Consider the following 18,950-nt stretch of genomic DNA (forward strand, 5'->3'; position numbering starts at 1 on the left):
GGCACCAAGCAATGGCAACCATTATCAAACTCAACACACCTAATAGAAAGATGACAATGATAAAGTGGACATTTGCCTGAGCTTGGAGGGGGTCAGGTTGCAGGGACTGGGCATTGAGAACCTGACCTATGGGCCTTGCAGGGAGACAGAAATTCTGCCCAGGTGCTACTGGAAGACAATGGTGAAACCAGCAGCCAAGCCAGTGCCTCCAGAACATTCTTCTATGCCTTGGGGGTGCTCCAGGGGCACCCTGCCTACTGTTCTTCTTGTCCCTCAGGCTCAAGGTCCTTCCATGGGCAACTGCATGCATAATATCATCCCTTGATCATTTAAGTGAAGGATTCCTCACTGTGTCCCCAAGACTTTGCCAAGCCTCAGGTAAACGGGAAATCCATACCTTTTCCCCACACTTTTCAACAGCCATGGGACATTCATAAACTCCCCTAAGCAGAGGGCAAGGGGCCTTACATTCACAGAAGTGGGGATAAAATTGAAAGAGAAAGCCCTGGCACCTATATTTGGGTAGGATTAAATGGTTGAGAAACTCTTACCAGCGATCATGAGCTTTGGATTCCAGACCTGGCTCTGCTGCCTCTGTTACTAGGCAAGACCCTTTACTTTTCTGAACTGTCTTTCCTCATCTGAAAATACTGTTTCCTCCTAGCTCTTATTTTGTCTGAATTGAAACTTACTTAGATTATTTTCATTTTACCATATTGGCCATTTAACTAAACAAACGTGTGTTCATCGCTGTGCCTCTTTTTCTAAAGCCATCATCCCTTCATAAATTCTACAGGATGTATCTGCTACCACCTTGTTCTAGCAATGGAAGTTTCACGTTTACTTTTTAAGGCACTGAGCTCACTTCTTGGGACGACTCCTAAGCCAGGAACATAATGTGGTATATGCTTCATGTTGAATTAAAATGAATGTGACAAGAAATGAAAAGAAAAATGAAATTCTCAAAACCAGAATAGGATTTACCGCCCCCTGTACCAGAAGAGTTCACACCTGCTTTCTGGTTTTTCTCCCGAAAACATATTTGTGCTAGTTTCATCATGGACTCCAACTTCAGATGCCTCCACCCAGTCCTCTGAGGATCCGGACACCTGACCTTGGCTCCCAATCTCCCCATCCATAAATGAAGCAGGTAGAACCTGGACCATAAAACCCTTTCTAGAAATTTAGGTCTCAATTGGGACCCATTTTAAGTTGCACTGTGTAGTGGCCAAAATCAACACAATCCCCAAAAGCATGATCTAAGTTGGCTTATGTATTCATGAGTCAGGACTAAGTAATTCCAAATAGTCTCTCCCGAGTTCTCAGTCTCCCAGAACCTCAGGAAGCTCCCCCACTCTGTGGTCCTTCTTATCGTGCCAAACTCACTTTTTAGCTTATTCATTCCCTTGTCAGTGTGTCTGGCTTATGCTTCTGTGTTCTGAGCCTGCTGAAACGCCCCCTCTACGGCTTTCCCCCACCCAGCCCCAAGTCCCTGGTACTTGCAATAATCTGTTTCATCCTCTCCTAGGACAGTCTCTTTCTTTCCTTTCTCTTTCTTTCCTTCTTCCTTCCTTTCTTTCTGCTTTTTTTGGACAGAAGATTAACAAAGAAAATTCTAATATATTTAGTATGCAACATGATAATTGGATATACATATGTGTTGCAAAAGGATTATACTCAGGGTGCCTGAGTGGCTCAGTTGGTTAAGCCTCTGCCTTCAGCTCAGGTCATGACTTCTGCTGCTCCCCCTGCTTGTCCTCCCTCTCTCTCTGTTGTGCTCTCTCAAATAAATAAAATCTTTTTTTTTTTTTTTCAAAAAAGCCCTTGTCTTTAAAAAAAAAAAAAAAACTCCCTCTTTGTGTTCATTAACACAACCATCCCCATCATCACCTCACATATTTACTTTTCCTTTTTAAATTTCCTTTTTTTAATGATGAGAACAAATAAGCTCTACTCCTAAATTTTAATTATCCAATACAGTGTTCTCAACTACAGTCACATGTTATACACAAGATCATCGGAACTTATTCATTTTGTAAATGAAAGTTTGTACCTTTTTGCCAGCGTCTTATTTCCCCCACCTCAAAGCCCCTGGCAATCACTTTTCTATTGTTTCTATGAATTTGACTTTTTTTTTTTTCCTAATTCCACACATGAGCGATACCATGCCATATTTGTCTTTCTTTTGTGGCTTATTTTGCTCAGCATACATGATACCCTCTGGCTCCAACCATGTTGTCCCAAATGGCAAGAATCTTATTTTTATGGTTGCATGATATTCCACAGTGTGTATGTGTGTGTATGCACACACTCTATCTTCTTTATGACTTAGTGACAGATAGGGCAGGGAAAGATAAGGGAAAGGCCCCAGGGTTGGGCTCCCATAAATCCCAAGGACACTGAGATGCAACAGAGATAAGGCAATAAAAACAGATAAGAAAGTACATCTGGCCCCTGCCTCCAAAGTACTAGGAAGTATCTTCCCATCACGTAATCACCAAGACTCAAAACAAAATCTCAAGGCCATCAACTCCTTAATCAGGTTTTCTATAAAAGGCCAGCCAAAAAAGCCCTCAGCAGCAACCCTGTCCGGACCCCTCTCACTTCTGACGGCCTTCTCTGTATTTTTACTTAATAAACTCCTATAGCTTTACACACTCTCCTTAGTCCACGAGATTCATTCTTCGACTGGGCAAGGCAAGGACCAAGCTCTCCGGCTCCATTCGTCCATTCATCTGTTGGTGGACACTTGAGTTGCTTCTAGATCTTGGCTGTTATGAATAATGCTGCAGTGAACATAGGAGTGCATGTCTTTTCGAATTAGTGTTTTCATTTCCTTTGGTTAAAATACCCAGTAGTGGAATTACTGGCTCCTAGAGTTCCGTTTTTAGCTTTTTGAGTAACCTCCATACTGTTTTCCACTGTACCAGTTTACGTCCCCACCAACAGTGAAGGAGGGTTCTTTTTCTCCACATCTTCTCCACGTTTGTTGTTTCTGAGTTTAGCCATTCCGATAGGTGTCAGGTGGTGGTGTGGTTTTGATTTGCATTTCCACAAAGATTCAGGACAGTGTTTCTTCAAGAGGGGTCCCCGACTGGAGTGTGATAAAAACTGTAGATTCCAAGCACCCAAGGTACACTCCCTGATTCAGAATGCAGAATTGGGGGGGGGGGGGTGAGGCGCCCCCAAGCTTCCCTGATGATTCTAAGCATAATAGTTTGAAATTCACCAGTTCCTTTTGGGTTTAAAATTTAAGGCTAAAGGTAGCCTTAGAGACTTTTGCCAGGAGTATAAGAGGAAAAACGAAAAAAAGCGGGGCAGAGGGAGGACACTCAAAACTCTACCGGGGCACGTGCAGCGCGGGAGATGAGGCCCATGCACGCGGGTCCCTATCTCCAGGCACGGCTGGAGAGAGGAGCAGTCCCGGCCGCCCACGCCCAGGTCCCCCGAAACCACTGGAAAGTCGGGGAGCCAGCCGTCCAGGTCACAACCGTGGGGGTCACCAAACCCGGGAAGGGAGTGACACCCCTTCCGAGCAACGCAGACACCGAAGCTCCAGAGCGCGCCCCAACGTGGGGGGTCCAGGCGGCCTCCCGTTACCATTGGCAACGGCGGCCGGCTCCCTGGTCGGCGTGGCGCGGGTAGGCGGGAGTTCCGGCCTCTGGAAGCCAGTGCGCATGCGGCGGTCGGCAGGTCACACGGAGCTTCCTGTCGCGTGATCTTGAGGACCAATAAAAATGCATCATTTCGGATCACGTGCCCCCGTTCCCATTAGCAACCGGAGGCTTCTAAACAAGCTGCCCTCCCGCCGCATCTTCTGCGGCCCAACCGCCCTCGGCGACCCCGGGCTCGGTGGATCTCCGCCTGGCCTCTCCCGCTCCCCTGGGCTGCGACTCCCGCCGCCGCCATGGTAAGTAGCGGGGCGGGCGCCGCCGCGCGCGGAGGAGGATCCGACCTGGGGCCGTGGGAGGGCGTGGCTGCAGCCGGGCGGAGCCCGCTCCTGGGCCGTCCTGGCCGGCCGCAGCCCCGCCGGCTCCTAGCAGCCTCTCCCCGCCGCGTCATGTCGTTCCTCGCTCCTGCCTGGCCGGCCGGCCCGAGTCTCACCTCGAAGATGGCTGGTGGAGGGAGCTGGAGGGAACGGCCACCGGCAGAAGGCGCAGGCGGAATTCTCATTCCGTTCCGAAAACTCCCAAGTTTTTACACACACACACACACACACACACACACACACACACCCTTTGGCAGCATGAACAGTTACGTATCATAACGGATTGAGGAGGGAGAACGTGATGGAATCCGGCTGTCAGATGCGAGGGCGACTATAAGAATCCACGCCATCCGCTTTACAGCCCAAGAAACTTGGGCGATCCTTCTTTTGTTTTGACCTGTTCCGAAAAGGCCAGTTGTCCCACATGCTAAAACGTCTCCGTTCATCTTTCCAGCAGATGTAGAATGGCAGCTTAAATAGCAGCCCTACTTAACCAGTGCTTAGTGTTCAGAAGAAGGACTGAAGCCAGAGTTGGGGGCACCACTGACATGGGCCACTGAAATACATCGGCAATGAAACGAATCGAACATTGTGGGTCAGCTATATTTTTTTTAAAAAATATTTTTTAAATAAATAAAAGCTCTCAGGTGATCATTTTTTTAAAAAGGAAAGAAAGAAAAGGCACAGTTGGTTGAGCATCTGCCTTCAGCTCGGGTCATGATCTTGGAGTCCTGGGATTGAACCCCACATTAGGCTCCCTGCTCAGTGGGGAGCCTTCTTCTCTTCTCCCTCTGCTGCTCTCCACCTCCCCCCCCCCACTTGTGCTTTCTTTCTCTGTCAAATAAATCAATAAAATATTTTTTAAAAAAGAAAAAAGTTACTGGGGAGCTTTGCAAAAGCAATTTGAGTTGCATATGGGTTTAAGGAGTAGGAGATAGCATGAGGATAGGAAAGGTGGAAGGGGCCTGGAGAAACACTGGGGTAGCTAGAGGGATTCTCAGGTGGTTTTTGTTTTGTTTTGTTTTGTTTTGTTTGCAAGAATGAGGTTTATCTTTATGATCTTCCCTATAGTGTGAAGGAAAAAGAAACTTGTAGAATGTTGAGAGGGGAGAATAATTGGTTAGGCAAGTCCTCCAGGAGTTTGGAAGAGAACCCATTAAGGCCCAATGAAGAAGTGACCTTCGAAAGGAGGTCTTTAAGTTCATTTGTTGGCAGGTGTCTGTTGCTTGTGAGGCACTGTGCTTAGTTAGTACTGGGAACGGGGTACCTCAGGGAACCAGGTGGGCAAGGTTCTGGCCTTTAGAGACATATGTCCTAAGGAAATTGAGACTGCAGGGAGGAAGTGTGTGGATGCAGAAAAGCCCCCAAGAACATCTTGGGAGCTGAAGGAGATCAGGCCCGGTGGCCTTACTGTTGGCAGTTGTGTTAGTGTTGGAGTTGAGACAACCCGACCCCGTGCACCCATAGTGACAAGCCTGAAAAAAAGAGGCTCGGAAGCTAGACCTAGTCTCCCATTGGAAGCCCATAAGATATGATAGATCATTATTCTTAAAATAAAGATCATTCCTGGCTCATTTAGTCCCTGCATTAGGTGTTCAGTTGTATAACATCCTTTTCAGCATAGCTATATAAGATGAAAACTTCATTAATCTCTAGCTCGTAGTTGTCAAGCTCTCATCTGGTTTAAAATAAAGACCCAATTAATAACTATTTCAAAACCAAATATATTTTTTAAAGCTGTATCAGCTAGGATAAGGTTAAGTTGGTGTAGTAGATATCCAAAAAACAGTGGCTTAAAGAATACAGAAGGGTATTTCTCTCGGTTAACGGCCATCTCTCTACTCATCTGAAGTCTGTGGGTCAATGCTGCTCCACAGAATCAGTCAGGGATATAGATCCCTTTCATCCTGCTGTCTGTTGAACCCTTAGGGAATTATCCTCTTCAAGGTTCAGCAAAGTTACCACCCCTCCAGGTAACAGAGAAATAGGTGTGACAAAGACATGGCCACATCCTAAGGCTCGGGCTTTGGAGATGGCCCACATCTCTTCTGCTCACATCCATTACTGATCAGTAGTCATGTGGCCACACCTAGCTGCAGGAAGGGCTGGGAAGTATAGTTGGGCAGCCATTTAACTGGGAAGAAGGGAAGAACAGAATTTGGTGAACATCTAGCAATCACTACCACTGGACATCTTGTATATTTTCATTGTTGATTGCTTCATCACATATTAAAGACTAACGATTCTTTCTCTCTCTTTTAGGCAGAGTTGGGCCTAAATGAGCACCATCAAAATGAAGTTATCAATTACATGCGATTTGCTCGTTCAAAAAGAGGCCTGAGACTCAAAACTGTAGATTCCTGCTTCCAAGACCTCAAGGAGAGCAGGTATCAGAGGAGTCTAAAGACGCCCCAAGGGGAAACATGCATCCTTTCTGGGAGCTGTAATGGGGATGCTGTAGCAGAGCCCATACAAACTGTTGCTGGGATTATCCTGATCAGTTACTCACTGAGAGTAGCCACATCACACCTCACGAATAGGTGAAATTCAAGAAATTGGATTATTGTGGTGGGAGCAATCTATTACCAAACATACACATATGAGAATTATGAGTTTACAGAGTTTCAGAAGAGCTGTCCAGAAGTAGTGAAGTACATGTACGTTAATGATTGGCTTGATGTATTAAAGATCCTAGAACTTTAATTACCTGAGTTATTAATTAAAGGATTAGAGCCATAAGGCATGGCTTTTAGTGAGAAAATCCCTACAGTTCATATTGAAGAAATCATAGCGGGGGGGGGGACAGTAGAAAACCATGAAAAGCCATAACTAACAAATTGTTAGTAGATAACTAGTTTGGTTGAACCAGTCATAGAGTATAATTAAAGTCTGTAGAAAACGCAAAATACATGTTTAATATAGAGAAAAATAGGGGAAACAAGAAAAAATGACTAAATAATCAAGAGACGTCAGATTATTTGGGGATCAGACTTTGGCACCGTTAAATGCACAGGCCTCCAGGTGAGCTACAAGTGTCATAAAGCCATGCATGGCACTCAGTAGCAGACACTGTCAGCTGTCCACTGTTATCTGTTCAACCCACTAATGTAATTTGGTCAGCTGGTTTCCCCAGATGAAAGCAGCAGGTTCACTGGCCCAACTGTAAATCAGAGAAGGTACTTCAGTGCTTACTTTATACACTGAGTACCTTAAATGTTCATAATTATAAACTTGTGTTGCCAAATGAAAAGTTCTAAGGAGATTTAGTATGTTCTATTAAAGAATATAGGAAGATTGGGCAGCCCGGGTGGCTCAGCAGTTTAGCGCCGCCTTTAGCCCAGGGTGTGATCCTGGAGACCGAGGATCGAGTCCCACGTCGGGCTCCCTGCATGGAGCCTGCTTCTCCCTCTGCCTGTGTCTCTCCCTCTCTCTCTCCCCCTCTATCTCTGTGTCTCTAATGAATAAATAAATAAAATCTTAAAAAACATACAAGAAGATTGTTAATATATCGAATAAGGATTTTCATCAAAAATAGTTAAAATTTTGATTTTTTTTTTTTAGACTGGTTAAAATCTAGTTAAATGAAACTCTGAAGAGTAGTAAATCAAATACCATCTACTTGAGACTAACTCTGATAAGACTTTGTCGCCCTTCTCTTCATCATCGTCCTTTTGGAAGAAGAGAAGCCAGGGCTGGGGCCCATTGGTCCTCACCCCCTGAGCAGCTGGGGGCAGGTGGGGCGAGGAGAGGCTTTCTCCCTGTCAAACTGCCCTTGAAAGTAGGAGCCGTGCACAGACGCTTTCCCAGGATTCAGCAGTTGGGCCTGTTGCTGAGATTGCTGGAAATGATTGTGGGGCTGAGTCACGCCCTGTGGGATGAGAGACGTGTCACCTCCCCACTCTGAGCCTACATTCCCAATTGTCACATGAGAGGATGGAAGAAGATGGCTCTGAAGTTCCCGCCTGATTCAAATGTTCTGTGGGAGAGTGGGTTTTAATGCTATTGTTAATGATGATGAGTTGACAGTGCTCAGAGGAACTTGAACTAAGTCCATTTCTTTTTCATTTGGGCCTTAGTGCTAACATCTAATTACCACTGATTTTCTTATAGCCACTTGACTCTCACATGAATAGTTCATACAATTATTGAAATGCTAGACAAATAAAAGAAAGAAAGGAGAAATAATACCTTCCGGGTAACTTTTGAAACTACTAAATATGGTAAGAGTAATTGTAGTAGAAATTCAAGTAAAAAAAAAATTTTAACTGAAAAACTTAAGAAAAAAGTCAAAAGTTTGGAAGTTTGGGAGGACTATTTCTGAGCATGTACCTGTTTTTAGAGAATGTGCACTCCCACCATTTGCTCATTTCACTAGACATCAAAAATCACGAGCTTCAACAAATATTAGCTGAGCTTAAATTATTTTTGGTATGTTTTATTAATAAAGAAGATAATTAAAAAAAATAAATAAATAAAGAAGATAATTCCCCAAGATATTTTTTTAAATATTTTATTTATTTATTCGTGAGAGACACAGAGAGAGAGGGAGAGACACAGGCCGAAGGAGAAGCAGGCTCCATGCAGCGAGCCCGACGTGGGACTCAATCCTGGGTCTCCAGGATCCAGGCTCTGGGCTGAAGGCAGCACTAAACCGCTGAGCCACCCAGGCTGCCCCCAGAGAGATTTTTCACTCTAAACCCTTAAGCCCTCAGATGACGTGAATGTGGGTTTTCTTAGTTTTGTTTTTATTTTGTCAATGGTTGGGGTTGTTTATCCAGAAGTCTGGGACTGTGGTTGTTTTTCAGGCTAGTGGAGGAGACCTTCACCGTAGATGAGGTCTCCGAGGTCCTGAGTGGGCTGCAGGCTGTGGTCTACAGTGAGGTGGAGTCTGAACTCATCAACACGGCCCACACCAACGTGCTACTTCTGCGTCAGCTTTTCTCACAGGCCGAGAAGTGGTACCTCAAGCTACAGACAGATATCTCTGAACTCGAAAACAGGTACTCACATTCGTACCTGCAGTTAGGACGAGAGAGGCCCAGGCATGATCTCAAAAGTTAGTGAGTGTCTCTGCCACTTCTTTTCCTACAACTGGGGTATGAGAAGGTTTGGGGAGGTCGGTAGCAAAGCATCTGATCACTGAATGAGCTCTTAGGTGCTACTCAGCGACCTCTTCAAAATTCTGTTTTCTCCCGTTGTCAGGTGTTATAGATGCATTTGAGATCCATGAAATTCCTCATAGGCTCTTATTATTCCTGCGCATTTCTTGGTCAGCCTGATTATATTATAATGAAAATTTAATTCAAATGCCATCGATTCAGACCAGGAGGATAGGAATTTTATTTCTCAATAATTACATTTTAAATTATACACTTACCTTTAAAATAAATGTAAAAAACTATTATAATCTAGACAGTATCAAAGAGCTCATTAATTTAAAAAAAAAAAAGTAAAATGAAATTAAAACTTAGTCTAAGAGAAACTGGGCCAGAAACCACGGAAGCTTGACATAGCCTTGAAATAGAGAGCAGCATGCTGGCCCAGGCAGAGGGAGCTGAACAGCACAAGGTGGCAGGAAAACCAGTTTACTCCACCCACTGCCCAGAAAACTTTGAGAAACAGACCCAGGAAGCTTAGGAGAGTGGTTACTGCCACTCCCTCTACGGGCTTTTGTGTAGTCAGTTCCCATGGACCTTTGCAGGGAAAAGGGACTATAATCAGGTGGTTGGGTCCCCGCCTTTCTTCCTTCAAAGTAGATCATATTCTTTTTCAGCAGCCATGATACTCTTTTTCATAGATAACCTGAACAAATTCAATTTTCTGAGGCCACTCTATTAAAACCAGTTTGCCTCTCTTGAATATCCACTAGCTAATGATGGATGTATATTATGTCATAGAGCAATCTGTCTCTTACACTTCAAAAATACAGAGTTGATGACAAATTTCAGACATATTTGTATGGACACTGTAGTTTAGCTCTAACAATTATATTGCATTCAGTAGGTGCAAGGTACTAGGTGCTGTAGAATATTTAAATTTGGTCCCTGTGGTCGGGATTCCAGGCCATCAGTAACTAAGTACCATTTCTGAGATGGTGAGGTTTCCTTCCTGGTGCTCTGTCCTCCCTGCCATGTTGTAGTAGATCACTACCAGTGACCTTATTCTTGAGTGTGTGTGTGTGTGTGTGTGTGTGTGTGTGTGTGTGGTGTGGTACAGATCTGTTCTAATGAATTTTTTTTCATATTTTTATATTCAAGAGAATTATTAGAACAAGTTGCAGAATTTGAAAAAGCAGAATTTATATCTTCAAATAAAAAGGTAAATTTTGGTCATTCTAAGTCCATATCTTAATAGCCAGTATTTAAAATCCTCAAGTTGCCAAGAGGATTCAGAGGTAAAATGAAAAGAGGTAAAGTCAAGGAAAAACATTCAAATCAGGAGCAGAATTCAGTAATTACCTCATATTTTCAGGCAAAAGAAGAAGCACTGTGGAAGGAACTGAAAAAATGCTTCTGTCTCCTCACTTGCTCATGCACACGTGCTCTCTCACTCTTCTCTCTTTCTCTCTCTCTCTCTCTCACACACACACACACACAGAATCCCCACAGTTCATCCTACTCCCTGCCATATAAACTCTTTACTCAGATGATGCACAGCATGGGCATCCATTCTGGCTGGTCTCTCCCACTCTGTGACCTTGAGCGGGTTGCCAGAGACAGCCGAGCCTTGTTTGCCTCATCTGTCAAGTGGAGACAATACTAGTGGTGACTAGTGACCTGCTTCTCTTTTTAATCATTCTCCTTATTTGTGGTCACCACTTAACATGGCATCATGTAGACGCACCACAAATGCTCCCTGGTGTCAAAGAGAAAAATGATGCTGATTCCATGAACATACACATACAAAACATTTTTCCAGTTATTCCTTTGGAATGTATTTCTAGCTAAGAAGTGTCAGGGTCAGAGGGCATGGATTCATCTGTTTTAACACGTATCACTGAACTGCTAGAGTATTTTGCCTAGCCAAGCTCCTCTTCACCTGCAGTGTAGCTGCACTGTGGCAGCTTTCCCTGGCTCGGGTTCATGAGGAAGTCTGTTTCACACCCCATACATTAAAATTCCTGTCCCTAGAGACTGGGATCTAGATCTGCTCTGGCTTCGAGCACCTTGCCTCCTGCCTCTGTTCCCTCCTTTCCCTTCCATCTGAATTTATTTAAAAGGACATGGGAGGATGGATTCACTTGCATCTCTAATTTGTTTGGAGGTACTATGGGCCAGGCACTGTCCCAGTCCCTGGGGCATTGCAGAGAACCCAACGCCAGAAGTGCCCCCCATGGAGCTGGCATCCCAGTGGATATGTTTTCACACAGTGTTTTCCACTTAGAAAGTACAAGTGTTGAGTGATAATGTGTGTTTTCTTCTGTGGTGAATTTGGTTTGGTTTCTTTATTTTGTGTCAGCCCATCATAGATACCATGAAGCCAAAACTTGTTCCACTTAACGACGGTGGAACCACGGAACTCCTGAACAAGGTAAACGTTGTGCTTGTTGTGAGAAAGGCAGACCCTCTAACTTAGCCCTCTCATGGCCTGCACAGCCGGAGGGTGGAGAAATTGAGGTAGGAGGTGGCTGATTCAGGCTTTGGCCCACCAAGGGTAATCAGTCCACGGTAGTCCTTTTACTCTGTGGTTCCCATGGACCAAAAGAGGGCACCCACCTTCCAGAAAGTCTGAAGCCAGTCTTAATTGCATCTTTTCATGGCGACAGGAAGGGCATGGCGTTTTGGACAGTGTTTATTGCTGGCTATTTGAAGCTTATGATCTAAGATAGCAGTGATAGAGTTTTTTATTAGATTTATAAAGATTAACTACCCATATGCACATATTTTTCATGACTCCTGTATTCTCAACATTGTGCTAGATGTTACTAGATTAAAAAAAAAAAGCAGTATAATGCTTAGCTTTTTGTCTCAAAAGCCTTATAGTCTCATTGAGAAGGGAGAATTAATATTCTGGAAACAGGGGAATTCCAACCCGTGTGCCCCAGGGTGGCAGAGAAGACACCCTTCCGCATGGATATGAGTGGCTGAGGACAGACTTTGAGGGAAGGTGGTCCCTGAGCTGGGCTGAAGGCTAAAGACATTTAATTGTCAGAGGAAAGAAGAGAAAAAAAAAAGAGGAAAGAAGAGGGGCATGGCAGACAGGGGAATGGCATGGGCAGCAGTGAGAGGCAGAAGGCTGGTGTGATTTGGCACCGAGTGCAGTGCTGTCTGACTGGGCTGATGTGTGTTGGAGCCATAGAGAGGAAGAAGACTGGGCTCAAAGCTGACTCTTATTAAGGAGCTGCTTGGAGCAAAGGCCTTTGGCCTCAGCTCAGACAGAAGCATCTAGGGGCTTGGGCATAGAGTGTGGCACTGATAAAGACCATGTTGGGGATAAGTACAGGTGGTATGTTGTGTCAGCCCGGAAAAGACCCAAGAGTTGCAAGACCAGCTAGATGAGAGGTGGCAGGGGAGGGAGACTGAGAAGAAGGCTGAGGAAAGAGGCCTGAAGGGAGCCTGAGAGACCCGAGAAGAGGCTTAGAGTCACAGGTGACTCATAGGTGTGGGGGCAGTGGGCTGGACGGGACCAGGACAGCACTGGCCACTAGGGAATGCAGGTGTCTGAGCTGCTGTTATGTCATTTAAATTTAATTTTACAATTAAATTTTTGAGTGAAACACTTCCAAGTATTAAAAACACTGTAGTTAAAATAATAAACCTCGAATTTACTCACGAAGGAAATTTCAAGACTTCAAGAAGAGAACGAGAAATTGAAGTCAAGGCTGAAGACCATTGAAATACAGGTAACTGAGAAATACTTTAACAAAATTATTGAAAGAGTTGCTTACAGACTGAATACTGAATGTATTTTGTTTAAATCTGTTTATAGGCAACGCAAGCATTAGATGAGAAGTCAAAGCTAGAAAGAGCACTACAGGATTTACAGCTTGACCAAGGAAATACAAAGGTGAAAGAAGTTTTGAATGTAGTCGATAATACTGTAAGAATTTTGTGATGGTGCGTAACTGCACTCATCACAGGGATCCCTTTGTATGGCACAGAAATACAGAGTCACTATGATGGGACACCTGAAAATGATAGGGTGTGGCATGTCAATTATATTTCAAGTTTTTTTAAAAGGTGGAATAAGTTTTAGCTATCTTTTTCATGTTTTTCAAGTAAAATAAAGGTATAAACTTTAAGTGTTGGGGCACCTGGGTGTCTCAGACAGTTGGGTGTCCAACTCTTGATCTTGCTGAGGTCTTGATCTCAGGGTCATGAGTTTAAGGCCTGCATTGGGCTCTGCATTGGAGAGCCCTCGTGGAGCTACTTTAAAAAAAAAAAGGAGAAGAAGTCTTAATTACTGTTCATTATGCCCCTCGTCTTTGCCCCTCCCTGAGAGGGATGCCACTGTTGTCCATCTAATCCCCCTCCAGGAAAGGCCAGGGAGGGGGCGGCTACAGGGGCAGGTAGACAGCTCACATGCTTCACCTGTCCCAAGAGACCACTAGCACATAAGATGTTCTGAAGTTTAACTGTTTTCAAGTTCTTACCCCTTTGGTTTTGACATTCCAATTACAATGGGGGAAAGGAAACGAAGAAAGAGTTTTTAGCTAATTGGATTTGTGTTCAGTTTTATTATACAGAATTTATTATTAAGTTGGCTTTCGGTGAGTATGACAAAATAGAATGAACTTACCGGCTATGCATCTTCAAATCCACGTACGTCTGGTGGTATTCGTGTAATGTGCTGAAATCCAGGGCTGGGTCACCAGGCCTATCTGAGCAGTTGACTGAGTAGCACTCCACCTGTGGGAAGTTATCATGTCTACAATTCTGTTCCTTGTGGCCTCTCCACTGATGCTAGATACTATGACAGATTTCACATCAGCCAGACTGGAAGAGTGAATTTTCAATGCATCATTGGCTTTTCTAGTGGTTGTACTGTCATTGCAAATGTCTGTTAAACAGTCCCCAGACTTACTTCATTAGACTTTTATTGTTACATGTTTTTATGGAAAAATTGTATGGAAAATTTTAATATACAAGAGGAGAGGGAATAGTGTAACGCACCCCTGGTACTCATCACTCAGCTTAGCTTTGCTGATCAGCAAGGCTTAGCCAATCTGGTTTCCTGTTTACCTCTACTTCTCCCTTTCTATCATGTTGGTTTTTTTTTTTTTTTTTTTTTTTTTTTTTTTAGGTTTTATTTATTTATTCATGAGAGAGAGAGAGAGGGAGAGGCAGAGACATAGGCAGAGGGAGAAGCAGGCTCCATGCAGGGAGCCTGATGTGGAACTCGATCCCAGGACCCCAGGATCATACTCTAAGCCAAAGGCAGATGCTCAACCCCTGAGCTACCCAGGCATCCCCCATCTTGTTTTTTGAAGTAAATCACAGACATTACATCATTTCATCTATAGGTATTTTTTTAAATAGGAGGATGATTCTTAGATGGCTAAAAAAAAAAAACAAAGGAAAATAAATATGATTTTCAATCATACATAAAGGACCATAGATTTATAAAACACAGAGTTACACACTCCAGAAAACAGCTTTATAATTTCTCAAAAGTTAAACAGTTGCAAACATTTTTGGATGATGAATTTGATTTAAAAGCCATTTTGGTCTTTGTTCCAATTTTACTTTTCAGATTTTGGCAAAAGTAAAATGTATACATGCTTTCACTAGCTGCAATGAAGTAAAATCTTTTTAAAAGACCAGATTTTAAAAATAAGGTGACGGGCAGCCCTAGTGGCTCAGCAGTTTAGCGCCGCCTTCAGCCCAAGGCCTGATCCTGGGGCCCCAGGATCGAGTCCTGCGTCAGACTCCCTGCATGGAGCCTGCTCCTCCCTCTGCCTGTTTCTCTGCCTCCATCTCTCTCTCTTTCTCTCTCTCTCTCTCTGTCTCTCATGAAAAAATAAATCTTTAAAAATAAAAAATAAGGAATTTTGTCAGTAGGATTGCTTCATTTTCGTATTTAGCAATTTGACCATTTTCCTATTTAGTATGTATTACTTTTTTCTATTACATATTACCTAGTTAAAAATATGATCTGGCTGTTTTTATTATGCTGACAGTGTGTGCAAACATGCATACCACATTAATACAAAAAAAAAAAAACTTAAAATATTACAAACACCAAACCATATAATCAGTAAGCAATGATTTGGCTCTCTTAATGTAAATAGTGACTAAGACTAGGTCTATTAAATTTTTGATAACAAACTATATCAGGTTTATTATTTTTCCGTCTACATCATTCAGAATTCTTCACTAGAATTTTTTTCTAACCCGACTTCAAAAACAAAACTTGTTCGCCGTCCCTACTCTGGGACACACAACCTTGTAAATTTAGGATCTCACCTTTCTCCTATTCCTCTTTGGAATTCCAGCAATTCATAAATGATATCTTACATATTTGGAGATCAGTGACCACTGAGCGTCTGCCGCGTGCGGCACACCATGCAGGACGGCCAGGGGAGAGCGGGGGGTGCCAACCCACTCCCCTCTAGGAGCAGGAGCTTCCCCCAGTTGGCAGGGGAAACCGGGGCGCACAGCAGAACACTTGCTTTCATGTCCTGATGTTGAACCACTGTTGTAAAACAGCTCCTAGCCAGGATGCCAACAAGAAATTATGTCTGTGCATGTATCTTTCATAGGATTTTATAAAAGCCCAAGACTTGAATGACTTGGAAAACACAGTTGCTGCTTTGAAGAGTGAGTTTCAGAAGACACTTAACGACAAGACAGAAAGTCAGAAGTCCCTGGAGGAGAATCTGGTGACAGCCAAGCATGACCTACTCAGGGTTCAGGAGCAGCTGAGCATGGCTGAAAAGGTCAGATCTGTGTGTGTGTGTCCACCCAGGTGAGGAACAAGTGTAATTCAGGGATATGTTGGAGGCCAGCTACAGATTTGCCTTATTTTTTTCTCAGGGTATTAGCCAGTACGTGTTAGAGATGTATCATTTCTAGGCATTGAGATTCTTCCTTTTTGGGCAAGATCTAGGATAATAAAAAATCCCCACTCCTTCCTATGAATGGTAAAAGCCTCCTCCGCGGATAGCTTCCATGAGCTGCCCTGCACCCCCCATGTTGCCCGTCCCTCTTACAGCCTGGCACAGGGATGGGTGACTTCTCTTTTTCTATCCCTTGTTCTTAATTTCTATGAAATAACGTTAGAAAACTGTGTTCTGCAGTTTAGGGATTAAATTCTCAAGCATATTGGAGCTAAAATGTAACTGAATGAAAAAATCCTCCTCCTAGAGTACTGGCACCACTGGGATATGGGGGAAAGATCATGTTTATTTCACCTAAGAAGTAGTTTACTGTTTCAAACAGATTTCTCATGTCTAGGGCATAATATGTTCCGGTGATATGCTAATGTTGTATTTATATACTGACAGTGTTGCTGTTGTATTGACTTCTCCTTTGAAGGAATGTATTTTTAAAATTTGCATAGCCTTAATTTTGTATAAGTAAATTTTAAAAAGAAATCAGAAAATAATAATAGAAATGAGAAAATAATATAAAATATTAGCAAAATTAGAGCAAAAATGTACACGCTTATGAGATGTGCTACTTCTCTGCACTGTTCCATAGTAACTGACACTTTTCACTGTGCAGGAATTAGAAAAGAAATTCCAACAAACAGCAGCTTTTCGAAACATGAAAGAGATTCTCACCAGGAAGAATGACCAAATCAAAGACCTGAGGAGAAGACTGGCCAAGTAAGCCTTGCTGACTGTTGGATTTGCCTCGCTGCCAGGTTGACGTGTGTTCTTCATTAAATCTCAGTATGTGTCCGGGGAGATCAGGCCAGTGGGTACTTGCTGTCATTTAGTCTAGAAGCCTGCATTTGAGGAGAGCGGAGGAGCTTTGGCCAGGCCTTTTCCATCCTGCCCACGAGGGCTTCCGTTGGGTTCAGCTAGGACTTAGGCACACACAGCTACACTAGGCTCCTCTTGGCAACAGATCCTTTTAAGCAGGATATCAGGAGGGAAGCCCAGCAAACTTATAGGGCATCCCTGGGCATTTTTCCTCAGGAGTGTCCTTGTAGGAGCCTAAGACCTGGTCATCTGGTGCCTGCCCTCAGTGACAATTTAGGTGCTAGAGAATGCAGTCCTTGTGGCTGGGTACCGTAGCCAGCATGGCTTAGCAGCCCGTGCTCTACATAGAACCAGGTCCCTAGCTGCCTGCTGCCCAGGGAGGGACATGTCCAGTTACAGGAACTCGGCACACAGTTGAAAGCCTGTAGCAGTGGGCCCACATATTCGCCACTCAGCCAGTCTTCCCAGCCCGCATGGACTCTGCTGCCCAGCCTCATTTCTGACCTCCACGGTTTGGTCTGGAAACCCAGCTGCCATTTTACCTTTATGAGGGCTCCAGGGAAACCACAAGGAAGGAAATCTCAGATCCAGTTCGTCTTTAGAGAAGGGGCTTTGTTGACCCAGTCCTCACATAGGCCTTTCAGCACTTCACATCTGACAACTTGGTTGATGACCGAGCTTCTATTGTCCTGAGCTGTCATGGGTCTAAGTGCCAGATCCAGAGATGTGGAGCCCGAAGGTGTCCTTTGTCCAACCTGCAGCAGGAGTCCCCTTGTATGGTCGTGACTGTCTCTAACTTCCACCACAGGTTTCAAGGAAACTCATTGGGTAACAATGACAGCATCAAAAAGTATCATGATATCATTTATGTTCTTTTTTTTAAGATTTTATTTATTTATTCATGAGAGACACAGAGAGAGAGGCAGAGACACAGGCAGAGGGAGAAGCAGGTCCCTGTGAGGAGCCTGATGCAGGACTCGATCCCCAGGCCCCAGGATCACACCTTGAGCCAAAGGCAGACACTCAACCGCTGACCTACCCAGGTGCCCCTGTTTACAGTCTTAACTGGAGTATTAATCTCTTTCCAGGTACGAACCTGAAGATTAAAACTCAAAGAAGATTTCTTCTGGAAGCTGCCACAACGTGAAAGTACAAGCTATTTCACACCTCAGGCATGTATTTTGAAGCAGTTTGTTAATCTTCCCTCTCTTTATTTTTCTAATATATAGACTTTGCTTCTAATATTTAGAACTAGACTTCCTATTTCAGTTATGTAATTGAGAAGAGGGGACCTTCTGACTGATTCTGGCCAGCCGTCCTCTGCTGAGCGCTCCAGAGTTTTAGTTTCAATGCAATGAGAATTCTTTATAGTAAAAAAGATGTTTAGAGTGGGAAGAAGAGCCTTGGCCTTTTACATTAGTAGAAAGAGTATACACCGTTTCAATAAATGTTAAAGCTAGCATCATCTATTCTTGTGCATTCCCCCAGTGTAAAAATAAAAACAGTTATTAAAAGATAGTTATTACAAAATAAACCTTATTTTTCAAAACCAGATTCATTTTCTCTGTTTCCTCATAAAAACATATGAATGCACTGAAAGTGTGCATACCAACTTTTATAGGCAGCATTTATATCCATTATAAGGAAAATTAATAGCAAACACGAGGATTCGATTAACTTCCGTCTCTCTAGCTAAATGCTGTAATTACCAGAGGACGGGGGGACATTTTTTGCAGCCAACTTATCATGAATCTGGATCACGGATGAAGAAGTCAGATCCATCCTGTACTTTACAGTTGAGAAAGTACCCAGAGTGAGAATAAATATAATCTTTATACTTCCATGTTCCAGAATATTCTCTTAAATTACATGTTAAGGGGCAGCCTGGGTGGCTCAGCGGTTTAGCACCACCTTCAGCCCAGGGCGTGATCCTGGAGACCTGGGATCGAGTCCTACGTTGGGCTCCCTGTGTGGAGCCTGCTTCTCCCTCTGCCTGTGTTTCTGCCTCTCTCTCTCTCTGTCTGTCTCTCATGAATAAATAAAATCTTTTTTAAAAAATTACATGTTAAATAACACTTTGGGGTGCTTGGGTCT

At 43.6% G+C, this 18,950-nt stretch overlaps 1 protein-coding gene across 1 annotated transcript; it reads left to right on the forward strand.

Moving 5' to 3' along the window:
- The first annotated feature begins 3,754 nt into the window (after window positions 1-3,754).
- Window positions 3,755-18,410, forward strand: LZTFL1 (leucine zipper transcription factor like 1). Its single transcript, XM_025989233.2, has 10 exons — window positions 3,755-3,910; window positions 6,251-6,375; window positions 8,794-8,988; window positions 10,246-10,306; window positions 11,447-11,518; window positions 12,765-12,830; window positions 12,917-12,994; window positions 15,690-15,866; window positions 16,654-16,757; window positions 17,945-18,410. Exons 1-10 carry the CDS (start codon window positions 3,908-3,910, stop codon window positions 17,961-17,963), a joined length of 900 nt encoding a protein of 299 aa, XP_025845018.1. The 5' UTR covers window positions 3,755-3,907; the 3' UTR covers window positions 17,964-18,410.
- Window positions 18,411-18,950: the final 540 nt, after the last annotated feature.

Source organism: Vulpes vulpes, chromosome 9 (assembly GCF_048418805.1).
Source record: "Vulpes vulpes isolate BD-2025 chromosome 9, VulVul3, whole genome shotgun sequence".
In the NCBI taxonomy this organism is placed as follows: domain Eukaryota; kingdom Metazoa; phylum Chordata; class Mammalia; order Carnivora; family Canidae; genus Vulpes; species Vulpes vulpes.

Excerpts from the sequence above, each read along its gene's own strand:
- LZTFL1 (XM_025989233.2), top strand. Across the intron at positions 12,995-15,689 it reads TTGACCAAGGAAATACAAAG|GATTTTATAAAAGCCCAAGA; the intron begins GTGAAAGAAGTT and ends TATCTTTCATAG. Across the intron at positions 15,867-16,653 it reads AGCTGAGCATGGCTGAAAAG|GAATTAGAAAAGAAATTCCA; the intron begins GTCAGATCTGTG and ends TTCACTGTGCAG.